This window comes from Schistocerca cancellata, chromosome 6 (assembly GCF_023864275.1).
Source record: "Schistocerca cancellata isolate TAMUIC-IGC-003103 chromosome 6, iqSchCanc2.1, whole genome shotgun sequence".
Lineage (NCBI taxonomy): Eukaryota > Metazoa > Arthropoda > Insecta > Orthoptera > Acrididae > Schistocerca > Schistocerca cancellata.
In genome coordinates, this window is record NC_064631.1 from 432,630,189 (window position 1) to 432,645,804 (window position 15,616).

General features: G+C 41.4%; 1 protein-coding gene across 2 annotated transcripts in view; it reads left to right on the plus strand.

Annotated features, from left to right (window-relative positions):
* Nucleotides 1-2,650: 2,650 nt before the first annotated feature.
* The window catches only part of LOC126191326 (trypsin alpha-3-like), a 103,626-nt gene continuing 90,660 nt past the window's right edge, over nucleotides 2,651-15,616 (plus strand). The window contains exons 1-2 of one of the 2 annotated variants that reach the window (XM_049932157.1): nucleotides 2,651-2,861; nucleotides 6,877-7,606. In XM_049932157.1, the coding sequence (XP_049788114.1) occupies nucleotides 2,692-2,861; nucleotides 6,877-7,477 (771 nt within the window). In that variant the 5' untranslated portion in view covers nucleotides 2,651-2,691 and the 3' untranslated portion in view covers nucleotides 7,478-7,606. Of the gene's footprint in view, nucleotides 2,862-6,876; nucleotides 7,607-15,616 lie in introns of those variants that run through there. The other variant, XM_049932158.1, reaches the window with a different exon arrangement.

Below are 15,616 nucleotides of genomic sequence, written 5' to 3' on the forward strand. Positions count from 1 at the left end.
TTTTATTATAGAATGAATATGAGATGAAAATGTTTTTTTTTAATAACCTGTATGTTACACCTGAAAGTTACAAATATTCCAATGGGTATGAGGATGAAAGTAATACCTTGGGTATTCCTTCCCTCCTCATGGGAGGCAGTGTAATATTGGTAATTTTCGCCTCACAAACATCAGTATACGCTCAATAGCAAACGCCTGATGGCCTGAAGTTATCAAACAATTGTAATGTAAAAGAAATGAACCACCGCATAGCAGCAACGGAATCTATTATTCTTTATTTTTGCCTCTCCTGCGCGGTGGCTGTAAATCTCTATGTACACGTATCGTTTAATGATATAGGAAGAATTCTGTTGTTTTAAGACAAATGAGGTCTTGAGCACTGCACCTTTTAGTGTTTCTGTTCAATGAAAGGCGGACGCGAACTTACTGCGTTCCGCAATCTGTATTTTATAATTTGTGCAAAATAGTCTGTAAATGTGCTTATTGTCTTCTCAATCAGAAAACATATAGTTTTATGTAATTAATTACGAGCAGGCACTATCAAGAGGACATTAGTCTCAAGTATTGCCAATGACGTGCAAAGTTTTTGTTAATACGCACCAGCTATTGTAATTGTAATATAAAAAGGTAAGTAGCATTAAAAAACCTATGTTATATATGAAGTGTGCTGATTTAGACAAATTATCCTTAAGTATCTCCATCTCCTCATTACTTGAATGTAAATCACTTTGTATCAGTTTATCTCCGGAAGTTACGATGACGCTGATGGAACGAACGCAGCCTTGAGGCAGGAGGAACATTGTCGTTTTCCTATAATTACTGAAACAATCCTTTTCAATTGTGTAGTGTTGATTTCTTTTAAAATCAGTAAATTTTTTGATCCCTTAGTGTCGATCCGGGTATGACTGCATCGCGGTCATGAAAACGCGCCGAAATGGTAATGTTGCTTCCTACCAATCTCAAATAAATTAATGTGCTGCTTCATGTCCAAAGAATGTCAGGTATCTAGTGACTTGTTACTACAAGTTAATTCAATCAGTCTCTGATTCTGTCGCCAAGTTACACACAAATCAGCATTATAATATAACTCTACAAACTTCATAGTTAAGGATTGGACGTCGCAAACTTGTATTACATACTAGAAAATGTGAGAGTGCTGTTGTTAATTGGTGTTGGACGTTATTAAGTAGTTCAGGCCGTATGGCTTGGAATGGATGAGCAGTGATGTGTTACGTGAATATTTTTCAGTGATGCTTCGCTGAATCTAATTATAATGTTTGAAATAATGATTAGTTCACGAGGTATGTTTGATTTGTTCTGTGCAAGTCGATTACTTCCTGACTTTTGGACTTTTCTCACGCATGTGGTGTGAAAGGGCTGGTTTTACACTCGACTTCTTCGGATTAGTCAGATTACACGAGAAGTCATGGCCTGTTATAGATTAGCAAAAATCATTTTTGTAGCTTAGCCCCTGGTTTCTGTGGTCTCCCCCTGAGGCGGTAATTACGACTAGATGCCCGATGGTTTCAAGGTGGTTGGACGGTCGACAAAACAACTACTCCCGAGGATAATACCAAGCCGACTGACATGGAAATCGCGACAACTTTCGTTTATGGACTGATGGAATCACGTACTCGACATAGGTATCGAGCTGAGGAGACCCTTCCTGAGAGAAATGTGGCTAAAAACCATATACCTGTAATGTCAGAATCGTCAAAAAAGAATGCCTAAAAGGCTTACACAGGAACGGAGTGACAATTCTAACAGCATGAAAAGAGTGGTTTGGGTTTTAGTGAGTTGCACGTACATTATACTAAGCTAATGAAACCTAGTAAAGTGTCAATATCAGTAGCACTCACACAAACACACACCATTCCTGTATTATGGCTCAGGTTCTCGTGAATTGCTAACTGAACAGCTATTGGTCATTAGTCTTAGCAACTGAAGTCAATTCAAGCTACAAAAAGAACGGTCCTTGTGTTATTGAATACTTCGATGAGTATAATTAGTAGCTTCTGCAGTTACAGAAATAACTGACTTCGATTGCCGTTGACGCGTCTGCCAAACTCAAAAAGCAGAAAACGTAAAATCTACGACATACTTGCTAAGGTTGCATGACAGTCGTAATAGCGCAGTACTTGCCTGAACGGTCAGAGTGATTAACACAGGAACGTGACTTTCAGCTCGACTTTCAGAAAAAGTATTGAGACTGCACACTTTAACTACCTAACAGCGAACAATGTCCATTTCTAGAGGAACTTCGTTTCGATATGATACCGGTTCCAGATTCAAGCCCCAGCGATTCACTTAGACAAATGGCTTCAGAGTTGCTCTCAAGAGTTTCATTCTAACTGTAGCTGACGTAACAAGAAAGAATACCCTGGTCTGATAATGTTCACTTGAGTCGTGAGACTGAGCAGTGGAAACGGGTTATCGGCAAGCAGATGTACAGATAAATCAATGACCGTAGTTCTCCAATATCAACATTTGGACTCTTATCGGGATGTCTCACTTCTGTTCGATGGCCTCCAGTTCATGTGACCAACCAGAGACAGTAAAACACAATAACATAGTTCACTGGAATCATAGTGGTATTTCCTGATGACACCGTGATGTATCAATCAAAGCCGTATATAAGGGAGCACACTGCGAGGCGAAATCACTCCCGGAGAGCAGGGAGAGCACGGAGAGATGTTTCGTACAGCGCTTTTTGTGCTCCTGGTGGTGGCCCTCAGTGGCGCCAGTCCGCTGGTGAAACCCATCCCGGGAAGCAAGCCCTGGAGGTCACGTCTGGACGGCAGGATTGTCGGGGGTTCCGCTGTCAGCATCTCCCAATACCCATGGCAGCTCTACTTCACCATGTGAGTTCTAGTCCATTATGTTTTGAATGTTACCATTTCTAAAGAGAAACTGAACCATGCAAATATGTGCAAATGATCAGCACTTCGAAAATACACTCCTGGAAATGGAAAAAAGAACACATTGACACCGGTGTGTCAGACCCACCATACTTGCTCCGGACACTGTGAGAGGGCTGTACAAGCAATGATCACACGCACGGCACAGCGGACACACCAGGAACCGTGGTGTTGGCCGTCGAATGGCGCTAGCTGCGCAGCATTTGTGCACCGCCGCCGTCAGTGTCAGCCAGTTTGCCGTGGCATACGGAGCTCCATCGCAGTCTTTAACACTGGTAGCATGCCGCGACAGCGTGGACGTGAACCGTATGTGCAGTTGACGGACTTTGAGCGAGGGCGTATAGTGGGCATGCGGGAGGCCGGGTGGACGTACCGCCGAATTGCTCAACACGTGGGGCGTGAGGTCTCCACAGTACATCGATGTTGTCGCCAGTGGTCGGCGGAAGGTGCACGTGCCCGTCGACCTGGGACCGGACCGCAGCGACGCACGGATGCACGCCAAGACCGTAGGATCCTACGCAGTGCCGTAGGGGACCGCACCGCCACTTCCCAGCAAATTAGGGACACTGTTGCTCCTGGGGTATCGGCGAGGACCATTCGCAACCGTCTCCATGAAGATGGGCTACGGTCCCGCACACCGTTAGGCCGTCTTTCGCTCATGCCCCAACATCGTGCAGCCCTCCTCCAGTGGTGTCGCGACAGGCGTGAATGGAGGGACGAATGGAGACGTGTCGTCTTCAGCGATGAGAGTCGCTACTGCCTTGGTGTCAATGATGGTCGTATGCGTGTTTGGCGCCGTGCAGGTGAGCGCCACAATCAGGACTGCATACGACCGAGGCACACAGGGCCAACACCCGGCATCATGGTGTGGGGAGCGATCTCCTACACTGGCCGTACACCACTGGTGATCGTCGAGGGGACACTGAATAGTGCACGGTACAACCAAACCGTCATCGAACCCATCGTTCTACCATTCCTAGACCGGCAAGGGAACTTGCTGTTCCAACAGGACAATGCACGTCCGCATGTATCCCGTGCCACCCAACGTGCTCTAGAAGGTGTAAGTCAACTACCCTGGCAAGCAAGATCTCCGGATCTGTCCCCCATTGAGCATGTTTGGGACTGGATGAAGCGTCGTCTCACGCGGTCTGCACGTCCAGCACGAACGCTGGTCACACTGAGGCGCCAGGTGGAAATGGCATGGCAAGCCGTTGCACAGGACTACATCCAGCATCTCTACGATCGTCTCCATGGGAGAATAGCAGCCTGCATTGCTGCGAAAGGTGGAAATACACTGTACTAGTGCCGACATTGTGCATGCTCTGTTGCCTGTGTCTATGTGCCTGTGGTTCTGTCAGTGTGATCATGTGATGTATCTGACCCCAGGAATGTGTCAATAAAGTTTCCCCTTCCTGGGAAAATGAATTCACGGTGTTCTTATTTCAATTTCCAGGAGTGTAGTTTTTATCTGTATCTAAAGCCACAACTAACTGATGAGTTGATTAGAAAGACTACCTACCCAAAAATAACAGTTCGTCAAAAGGTAAAAAATCTTTGTACCTATTTTATATTGTCTTTTTCAGAAACTGTCTCTTGTTTCTTATACGTACTTGAAACGTTCCTCAGACGTGCTATTATATTGCAGCCTAAAAACAAGAAATATCTTCGCGCACTGACGTTTTTGTCATAAATTAGCCCTGGCAGCATGAAGGAACTAAAAGATAATTTTTTCCGCTATGCTTTACATGAGTCAAAACCTGCTAACATTTACCTGAAAGAGGATAAACTATGTTTTCATTTTCTCCACTACCATTGTCTAAATGAATCAAGTCTAAGCTCGGTCCTGTTTATTTCTCTCTCGACGCAATCAGTGTGTTCATGTTTCTCCTGAGAAAGAAAGAAAGATTTGAGGTCCTGCGCTTTCGATCATTTAATCTACATTGCATCTTGGCAAAACTTGTCGAAAGTCAACTGTTGCTTCATATTCACATTGCTTTGGAGTGTAACTAATGACTGCAAGTACGAGCGGATGTTCCTCAGAAAAATGTACTTACTGGGTGCATTCTTTGTCTTTTGAATGTAATGGTTTTCTTAGCTATGGTGTGAAGTACTGGTCAAAAACTTCCTTCACACCTAATATCAATAATTAGTATGCTTTTCCACATCTAAGAGGTACGTGTAGTTGTGGAGAATAAGTAATAACTCTATCATAGTCATACCGTAACTCAATTACGTCATTTTTTCGTAATTTAACCGAAGTACGAGTTGTTATTGTTACACAAAAACGAACGGCCCGTTATCGGAACGAGATAAGACATTCGGTAGAATATTTTCTGACTGGAACCAGTATTTATGCAAAGAAAATCATTACAAACAATTTCTTCTGATCAGTGTCTTTATGTGCAATTAAAATTTTTCAAATATTGCTTGTTTTGCAAGCACTGATACAATTGAGGTTTCACTTAGTCCTGTGCTTTTAATTGAGTATTTCACGATACGTACACACAGCGTCTTCCTCAATTGTAGGGTCACTAACATTCTTCCTAAAATAGCCACTGTCAAATCTCTGACGCTTTCTTGTAAGTAACTTTTGGACTTTCATTGTTTTCGTAGAACCGCACTATCTTTGTGCCGCAATAATACAGGACAGTAAGTGTTACGGTAATAGTGGGAGTTGGCCAGGTCAGTCACAATGAGAAACTGACAAGATTTGTTCTTTATATACATTTTAGAACTGGATAGTACGTGCCTTCCGTAGTAACATCAGTAAAATATCTACCCCCTCATTCAGGTCGCCACTTAAGATTCCTTAAATTAATGAAAAAAAATATTGCGATGGTCATATGCAATATATGATACTCTCACGAAACATTAGGTGAAATATTAATGGTTCCTTGGAATTCTGCTTTCGGGATGGCATCTAACATGGCATTGAGTTTGATGTGCCCATTTCCAACCATTGTGGTAACCTGATTATCAAATCTTTCAAGATATTTTTGTTTGCACGATACTCCACAGACTAGATTATTTTTGAAATAAAATCATTGTCCATTGCTGGCTGACAGTTTTGAAATTCGTTTGATATTGCCAGGGTCCGACTATTAGCAACACTCAGATTTTAAGAAACTTCTGGAGTGCAATTATTTCTATCTCCACAGCGTGAGCACTGAAAATGACGAGTTGCACAAATTAGTCATGTTAAAGACCGATTTCACCTTTTCTGATTACTTTTAAAGGTAAAATATTAATTATAGATGTCCTTTAGCATATTTTTAACTTTTCCAGTCCGTATCAGCAAAGATCTCTCTTTCCTATCAATGTCAAAGAATAGAATTGCGATATTTTCTGGTGATGTTGTTAGTTTCCTGATTTGGTACGACATCCAGCTGACTGGTGACAAAACTAGGCTCACAACGGTAGTTTATATAACGTGATTTCTGTGTTTTCGATTATTATTCCATGGTACTGTTGCGTGCTGTTAGGATTTTCTCTCCAGGATATTCCTGGTGCAACTACAAACCGTAGTCTCCAAACTAGGTCACTTCATGAGCTAATGGTACCGATGTCGCTAAACTTTCTTCTTGGATTTAATTTGAGTTTACGTTATTCCAAAAGAAAAGAAATACATTTGAAACACATTTATATACACACCCTTGCAATTTTATTCGATGATGTAAGACAATTGAATGTTTAGATGATGGTTGCTGGAACATTAACATTTATAATTATTGCGAAATTGAAGGAGATCTACAAAACTGTGCTGTTCTCTGGGTGACACTGACGACCAAGCTTGTACACCTTTATGAATGTGTTTTACATTCTGTTCCTGCTTTCAACACATTACTTAATTTTCTTGCAACAGATGAACTCGGTTTCTTTGAGTTATTGACATGGTGCAGATTCATAAGGTGAACCTCTTAAAGTCCTTTGTTAATACTGCTTGTTCTCTTCCCCTCAGTGGCAACTACATGTGCGGCGCCTCCATCATTAGCAGCAACTGGGCTCTCTCTGCAGCTCACTGTGTGGATGGATACTCCATCAGCCAAATGCTGTTGCGGGCTGGCACCTCCACCAGGGGTAGTGGAGGTACCACGCACAGCATCGCCACTGGCTACATTCACGGAAGCTACAGTGGCAACGACTACGACATCTGCGTCGTCCAAGTTTCTAACGCCTTCAGCTTCAACAGCAACGTTCAGGCCGTGGGTCTCGCATCGTCAGAGCCCTCTGCCGGAACCTCAGTAACAGTCACTGGCTGGGGAACCACCTCGTCTGGCGGCAGCGTCTCCAACACGCTACTAGGTGTCACCGTCCAGATCATAGACCGCAACACGTGCAACCGCTCGTACGGCAGCATCACCAGCCGCATGATCTGCGCTGGAGTGACTGGAGGCGGCAAGGACTCCTGCCAGGGAGACAGCGGCGGTCCTCTGGTGTCCGGCTCTACCCAGGTGGGCATCGTCTCCTTTGGAGAGGGCTGTGGCTTGGCCAACTATCCGGGAGTCTATGCCAACGTAGCCAACCTGAGGTCCTGGATCCAACAAGTTTCTGGCGTCTAAACCATGGATCAGCTACACTGCACAAATAATTGTCATTTACTTGAACTTGGCGTTAATTTTTTGCAGGTTTGCTGTTGTGAACATAAATAATGTCTGCATGTAATAAATCTCACATTCAGTACGCTTAAACTTTGTCTTAATTTTCTTATAATGCTCCACTGGCTATTAAAAAGTTTAACAGTCTAACGGTGATACACATTCGTGAACTCTGGTACATTGCAAGTAAGTTACAAATTTCTGTAAAGCAAAACTTGATGGTATAGTAGGTTTTAAGATTTATAGATTCGGAGTAAGTTATCAAACCTGAAAAATTTATACAATGTTGTGTGTCCCACTCTACCCCAAACGGCGTCTACTTTAACCAAAAGTGCTAACATCCGTTAAATACGGCGAAACAGACTAGAGGTTGATAACAATGTAAGCAATCTATTGAAAACATGGTGACAGTATTAAATATCACAGTGAAGATCGCAGTTAATCCTCAGAAGTTAAAAGAAAAATGGGTACGTGCGTCGTTAACAATATTTGATTTTCAAAAACTCTAAAGTAACATAATGAAATTTCAGGACCACTACAGTAAGTCCTAGAAGTTTGTAATGGGAATTTCACACCCTGTATGTAACAATATTTCTGCAATGATAAAAAGTCACTTGTTAGAACCACAGTTTATTAATTCTTGAGACATGTAAGTGGTCTCCGTCAGTCTCACATAGTCTGACAGCACTGATTTGGTCTAACCACAACGAAAATCTTAGCTTGAACATTACGTTCACGAGGATAAACTGACTCATTAGCTCAAACGAGAACTTTTTCCAGCATCCGATATATTGACGGTCACTTTAATAAGTTTCAGACTTCCACTTGGCCGGCCGGAGTGGCCAAGGGTTCTAGGCGCTACAGTCTGGAACCGCGCGACCGCTACTGTCGCAGGTTCGAATCCTGCCTCGGGCATGGATGTGTGTGATGTCCTTAGGTTAGTTAGGTTTAAATAGTTCTAAGTTCTAGGGCACTGACGACCTCAGAAGCTAAGTCCCATAGTGCTCAGAGCCATTTGAAGCATTTTTTCCTTCCAATTTTAACTCTAGCTGCTTTGGAAATACGTAAACAGAACTTCCTCCACATTTATAAAACACTTCGTCCATTCAGTGTACTTCTCAATATATCAATAACGCAAATAATTATTAGCCATGTTAAACTTTCTCCAACACTGGGGCCACAGTCCGTCCGTCATCACCGCCCATGCGTCCAACTGTGAACTGCGTCTGGCGCGTCTGCCCAAGCGCACGCGATCTATTAGAAGAGTTCTTGTCTTTTGGCCTCATCTGTTCCTCCTGGAACCTTCTAGAATGCTAACGATAGGGTATCCACCTGAACTGAGTGGTCTTACTCGATTATTTCAACAAATTTATCTACAGCGGTATCCTTACACCGCCATCCTTTTTTGTGCAAAACGATAAAATTTTTGGCAAAAAACAGAACTCGTATCTCCAAAAATCAGCGCCCTTGACTGTTAATGTGTCGTCAAACTCTCAATTGTGGCTTTACACTTCCATACTCCTTCGAGCAACGGAATCGCGCTAACTTGTTTACACTCCTGTGTTTACATACAACTGGATTATTAGCATAGAATCAATTCTCAGTTCACTCAAATTAATGAAATGTAAGGAACGTTAAGCACAATACTGATACGAGTAGTCAAGCAAAACAAAATTCACCTGAAAATCATGAATATTACAAAAAAGAAAATATCAGTACTAAATACGACAATAATTGCAGAACTTAAACTAGCCCTCACCTAAGAGAAATCCTTCCATAGAAACTCTTACTTGACCTTTAAAAGTTTATTCCTTAAAATATCCTGGGTAGTGAGGCTTGTTGGTTTCTGGGACAACTTGCATTGTTACCAAATTTATCCTAGATGACGGATCAGAGATGGCTGACATTGATGTGGCAACATCACAATGATGTTATGGGTGGAAACTCAAATTTTTGTGGTATATCGGGCATTTGGAGTGTCTCCACTAACTTACCTCCCCCACCACTCCCCCATTCCTATGATGTCACCCCTCCACCACCCCACCATTGGAAATGGCCGCCATCAGTCAGCTGTTGGATGGGAAGGTAAGGTTAGTGTACTTTTTTCGGCGAGAAATGTTTTTTGTGGCGGTATTATCTTGCTTCATGTGTGTCTTGAGTGTGTTTTGTTCATTGTCGTCACGTCTACTTGTTCTCCTCTAAAGCGTCGAGCAGCCTTCAACTACGTGGTAGAAGGAGAATTCCGAGTGACATACACTTTCAGTCATGTGTAGTGGCTTTAGCATCTGTGTACATGGAAAATTCCTCAAGTTTATCTTTATCAGGGCTGTGAAGCTATGTCTTTTACATGGGGGTTACAATGTGATACCAGTTTTAACAGTAGGTAACAACAGCAAAAAGCATCTAAAGATCCGTGATAAAAAAAGTCGGAAATAGCTGATGTGTTAAAAATTGCTCTTCTGATGAGGCAGCTGTCTTGAATATCTCAGTAGCTGCAAGTTCATACAATTTCTTTCCAATATTATGCTTATTTTCTTAGAAGTTCAACTGTATTCACCACCTTGATGGAAATCCTCCTTCCTTGCAGCGACTGTGTTACAGACTCTTCCCAGTTCTCCTCTCCAACAAGTGGACAGAGACTGACAGTTTCCTACCATTTCCAGGGTGGTGGTGGTGGGTGGCTGACGTCAAAGGAATGGTGGGAGGGGTATGGTGATTTAGGTTAGTCGGGGTACCCCAATTGCCCTATTTCAAGCCAAAGTTTGAATTTCCCGCCATGACATCAGTGCGATGGTGCCACATCTAGGGCCGCCATATTGGATTCATCTTCTTGGATGAATATGGCAACAATGCAAGCAGCCCCAAAACTGCCTAACCTCACCACTCCCCTTACTTCAGTCAAATATCAAATTTATCACACTAATTAGGCAGAGAGCTCAATAGTTTATATACTTAAAGAGAAATGCATAAAATTTGTTCTTTACTTCTAATCAGTTCTTTCGTTAGCTATTCACTAAACCACACTGTGACATTGTACTAATTCTAAGTACAACATCAGAAAATTGAGAAAATGTTTCTTCAAGATGGTAAAATTCATACTTTTTTGTTTTAATGTTAGCTGCAGCAAGAAATCTTGCAGTCCCAGAGACAACGACAGTGTAAATATTGTTTGAAAAGCACAGTGAGACAATCTTGCAGATCCACTAGCACTGTCATCAGAAGTACTAGGTAGAAACGAGCAGTGCGGAACAATCTCGCAGCCCCACTGGCACCGTCAGGAGTGTATGGTATTTTTGGCCAGTGAAGGACAATCTCGTAGTCCTACTGGCACCAACATGAGATGTGTTTGATATCACTGACCAGTGCAGGACAATCTTGCAATTCCACTGGCACCAGCACCAGTAGTATTTTATATTGACAGTAAGGTAGCAAGTTAAGAATGTGCTAAAAATAGTCCATCCACACTGTAGCAAGAACCTAACCACTCATTACAAACGTGTCTTCGTGAGACCTCATAGTACGTATAATATTAAGTGCAGTAGAGGCTAATCACAAGCCAGGGAATAATCAAATAAAATGTGAGAGCTAACAGTGGCTCGAATGAAAATATTTCAATATCCGTGCAGACGTAAAAAAGTACAAATGCTTCATATAAAAGAAGAGGGTATGGTTCAAATGGCTCTGAGCACTATGGGACTCAACATCTGAGATCATCAGTCCCTTAGAGCTGAGAACTACTTAAACCTAGCTAACCTAAGGACATCACACACATCCATGCCTGAGGCAGGATTCGAACCTGCAACCATAGCGGTCGCGCAGTTCCAGACTGTAGCGCCTAGAACCGCCCGGCCACTTCGGCCGGCCAAGGGGTATGTCCAGGCAATGTACTTCAATGGTGAACTAGTATACATTTACATCGAGAAACAAAATGAGAAAGATGTTACTTCAAAGAGTAAAAAAAGAAAAAAATCAGAATACAGTACATCTTAACACTGACTAAATGTCTTAAAACTAAGCAAATAATCAGTTTTTCAAAGTTATTTAAAAATCCACATGTCAGAGTAATGTACAAACCTAGTTGCTGTGTGACAAAAATTTTTGACCTTAGAGAGCAAAAATATCAAAACGCAGCACATATTAACATTAAAGAAGTGGCTTAAATCAAGCAAATAATCAAAGTAGCAATACTAGCAAGAAAAGAGTATATATAAAATCCCATATATCATGGTAGAGACAAATGGCATGGCAACACCCCTTTATATTCACTGTAATGCGCAAACTTAGTTGCAGTATGACCAAAAATCATTGGATAAAAAGTTATAGTAGTGGCATGTGAAAAATAGTTATCAAGAGGAAAGTACATCACATTCAGTAAAATGAGTAACATAGTACTATGAAATAGTTATTGTATACATTCAGAGAAGTGTGCAAACATAGTTGCCTTATGACAAAACACTTTCCATATGGTTGCAAGAAATTAGTATAAATAATATTTAAACTAATATCTAGGCTAACTATCTCTGCCTAGTAAACACACACAGGAGAAAAATAGGAGCTCCACTAACATGTACAAGCACAAGGTGGGTCTGTAACAGTTAAGTGCATAGGATTAAAATTTGCTACTGGTAAAATAATTGCAAGGATAAGGTTCATCACAAATGGCAAAGAAAATATATACCATAGTCTATAATGTAAAATGCCTGTAGGTAATAAAACAATTGCAAAACACTCAACAATCTATCCAAAATATAAGATAAATAAAGCATAATATTACCTCCATACAACATTCTTGAAAAGACAGAGCATGAGTATGGAAAACGATAAGACACAAACCCGGCGGGCTGGGGTGGCCGAGCGGTTCTAGGCGCTACAGTCTGGAACCACGCGAGCACTACGGTCGCAGGTTCGAATCCTGACTCGGGCATGGATGTGTGTGATGTCCTTAGGTTAGTCAGGTTTAAGTAGTTCTAAGTTCTAGGGGACTGATGACCTTAGAAGTTAAGTCCCATAGTGCTCAGAGCCATCTGAACCATTTTGAACACAAACCAGGTGTAGTAGTGTGTGTTGTTTGTCAAGCTATGTACTGGTATGTGTTTCCTAATTCATCCACTACATATGAGAAAATCATGGTTTCCACAAGAACAAATAGTCAAGGTAATGCAGTAGGTTATTATTAGGCAATAAAAAATGTCATAGTATATAGTAGTAATTAGACCAGAAATCTACACTGCTGTAAGATGTAGCCTGGCTGTAGCCTGTAGTGTTGCTCTCACATAGAAAAGAAAAAAAAATTACCAAGTATATCCAGGGTTGCATAAAAAGCTCAAGAAAGTGACAACCGCATATCATACAAAAGAAACTTTAGTAGAGTAGCAGACAGCTGCAGAACAGTTACTACAGGTATTGCCAACCTGCCATGACTGATCCAAACTCATCGTTTATACTTATAAACCAGAAATGTCATCACGTGAAATAAAATCGACTTCAAAGAAAACAGGGTTCTTAAGCCCTGACCAATACCCCAATATTATTCATCATCATCAGTATCATCTCATGAGTAACTTCACATAATACATCATATACGTAAGCCACATAAATCATGATCATGTGCCTCATTAAATATCATTAGTAATCATCATCATCATCAAATACACAAAACTTCATAATACATCTCAGCTGAAATATACCAAAATAAAATTCCCTGTTCTGTCTACATCAATATTGTCTCCCACATGAAAAACACCTCATAGTCGTCCAATACTGTACACCAAACACTTGCAATGACAATAGATACATGAAATCCCTGGGCTAGTAGGACAGGACTTTATTTGTTAAAACACACAATCACACAAGCAAGAATAAAAAATTCTCAAGGTTTTAACGAAAGACCTCCTTTGATTTAATTTAAATCGGCTGAAGGCCACATCGAAAATCCAAGGCACAAGGCCTAAGCAAAGAAATGAGGTACAAGAGTTCTTCTGGAGGTTTCACTTCTTTAGAAACAAAAAAAATCTCCATTATAAATAGGCTGAAAGCCTTAGCTTAAATTTTTCTCATAGAACTCGGTTGGAAAGCACACCACAGAGTCTATACAAGGGCGATGTACTTGAGGACAATATTGTGGAAATGGAAGAGGATGCAGATGAAGATGAAATGGGAGATACGATACTGCATGAAGACTTTGACAGAGCACTGAAAGACCTGACTCGAAACAAGGCCCCGGGAGTTGACAACATTCCATTAGAACTGCTGATGGCCTTGGAAGAGCCAGTCCTGACAAAACTCTACCATCTGGTGAGCAAGATGTATGAGACAGGCGAAATACCCTCAGACTTCAAGAAGAATATAATAATTCCAATCCCAAAGAAAGCAGGTGCTGACAGATTTGAAAATTACCGAACAATCAGTTTAACAAGTCACGGATGCAAAATACTAACGCGAATTCTTTACAGACGAATGGAAAAACTGGTAGAAGCCGACCTCGGGGACAATCAGTTTGGATTCCGTAGAAATATTGGAACACGTGAAGCAATACTGACCTTACGACTTATCTTAGACGAAAGATTAAGGAAAGGCAAACCTATGTTTCTAGCATTTGTAGACTTAGAGAAAGCTTTTGACAATGTTGACTGGAATACTCTCTTTCAAATTCTAAAGGTGGCAGGGGTAAAACACAGGGAGCGAAAGGCTATTTACAATTTGTACAGAAAGCAGATGGCAGTTATAAGAGTCGAAGGGCATGAAAGGGAAGCAGTGGTTGGGAAGGGAGTGAGACAGGGTTGTAGCCTCTCCCCGATGTTATTCAGTATGTATAATGAACAAGCAGTAAAGGAAACAAAAGAAAAATTCGGAGTAGGTATTAAAATCCATGGAGAAGAAATAAAAACTTCGAGGTTCGCCGATGACATTGTAATTCCGTCAGCGACAGCAACTGAAAACGCTGCTGCCCCTCTTCAGGAACCACACGTTTGTCTGGCCTCTCAATAGATACCCCTCCGTTGTGGTTGCACCTACGGTACGGCCATCTGTATCGCTGAGGCACGCAAGCCTTCCCACCAACGGCAAGGTCCATGATTCATGGGGGTAGAGCGGACCATGTGCTCTACAATATGTGCAGAATGCGATGTACCGTTTGTTGACCCGTTGTCGGCATCATCTCACGTCTGGTCCGCTAGTCATTGTTGCGTAGCGTCTGTACCATTCAGTGCGTTGGCAGATGCGACTTCAGTGATTTGAACAGTGCGCTGAGGTCCTGAATGATTTTGATTACCTTGACGTGGATGAAGCATAAAGCCTGGTTGTTATTAAAGTGCCCTTTATTCCTGAATTATGATTAAAATTCCTATTTCCCGGCTTATTTCCATTGCGACCTTGAAAATGTTGGCCATTGCCATAAGAGTTTTGCTGGTACGACTGTAGTTTGTAATTACGGAAAGTGTTCTGCGCATAAAATTATTACTAGAATCATTTTACGAGAATGAGTGCTGCTGTGACAGTTGTTGCGGCAAAGGCTGATTTATGTGTTGTCCGGAATTAACGTATTGCTGATTAGACTGTTGAAAATTGTGATTCTGCTGTTCGTTGTTCTGTTGAAAATGTCGTTATCGATCACCATTAAAATTCTGGTCGTCGTCAAAATTCCTGTTACGCCTTTCATTCCCGAAGAAGTTACTATTATTGTGATTAAAAACATACCATAATGACCACCATTGTGTTTGTAGCGGAAATTGCTGTTGTTGTTAGAAAAGTTATTATTATTCTTCTGCTGAGAAAACGATTGATCAATCTCAAGTAAATGTAGAAAGTCACGAAAAGCATGTATGTTAGATTTTTGTTGACCTGCTCTTAACACACATTTCAAATTTTTTGAAAGTTTTGAAATACAGAGGTGGATCAAACCTGACGGGCTGAATGGTTCAAGCAAATGCTGGTTTTGTTGTACGATATATTCGAAGCGTTGTGTTAACGTTTCAAAATTCGAGTTGTTGAAGTTCGGTAAATTTATCAATTTGTTTTTTACAGCAGTATGTGTCGTCTTAGACCAGTACGCTGCGAGGAAAGCCCTTGGGAATTCTTCAACTGAAAAACATTGGCGTGCAATAG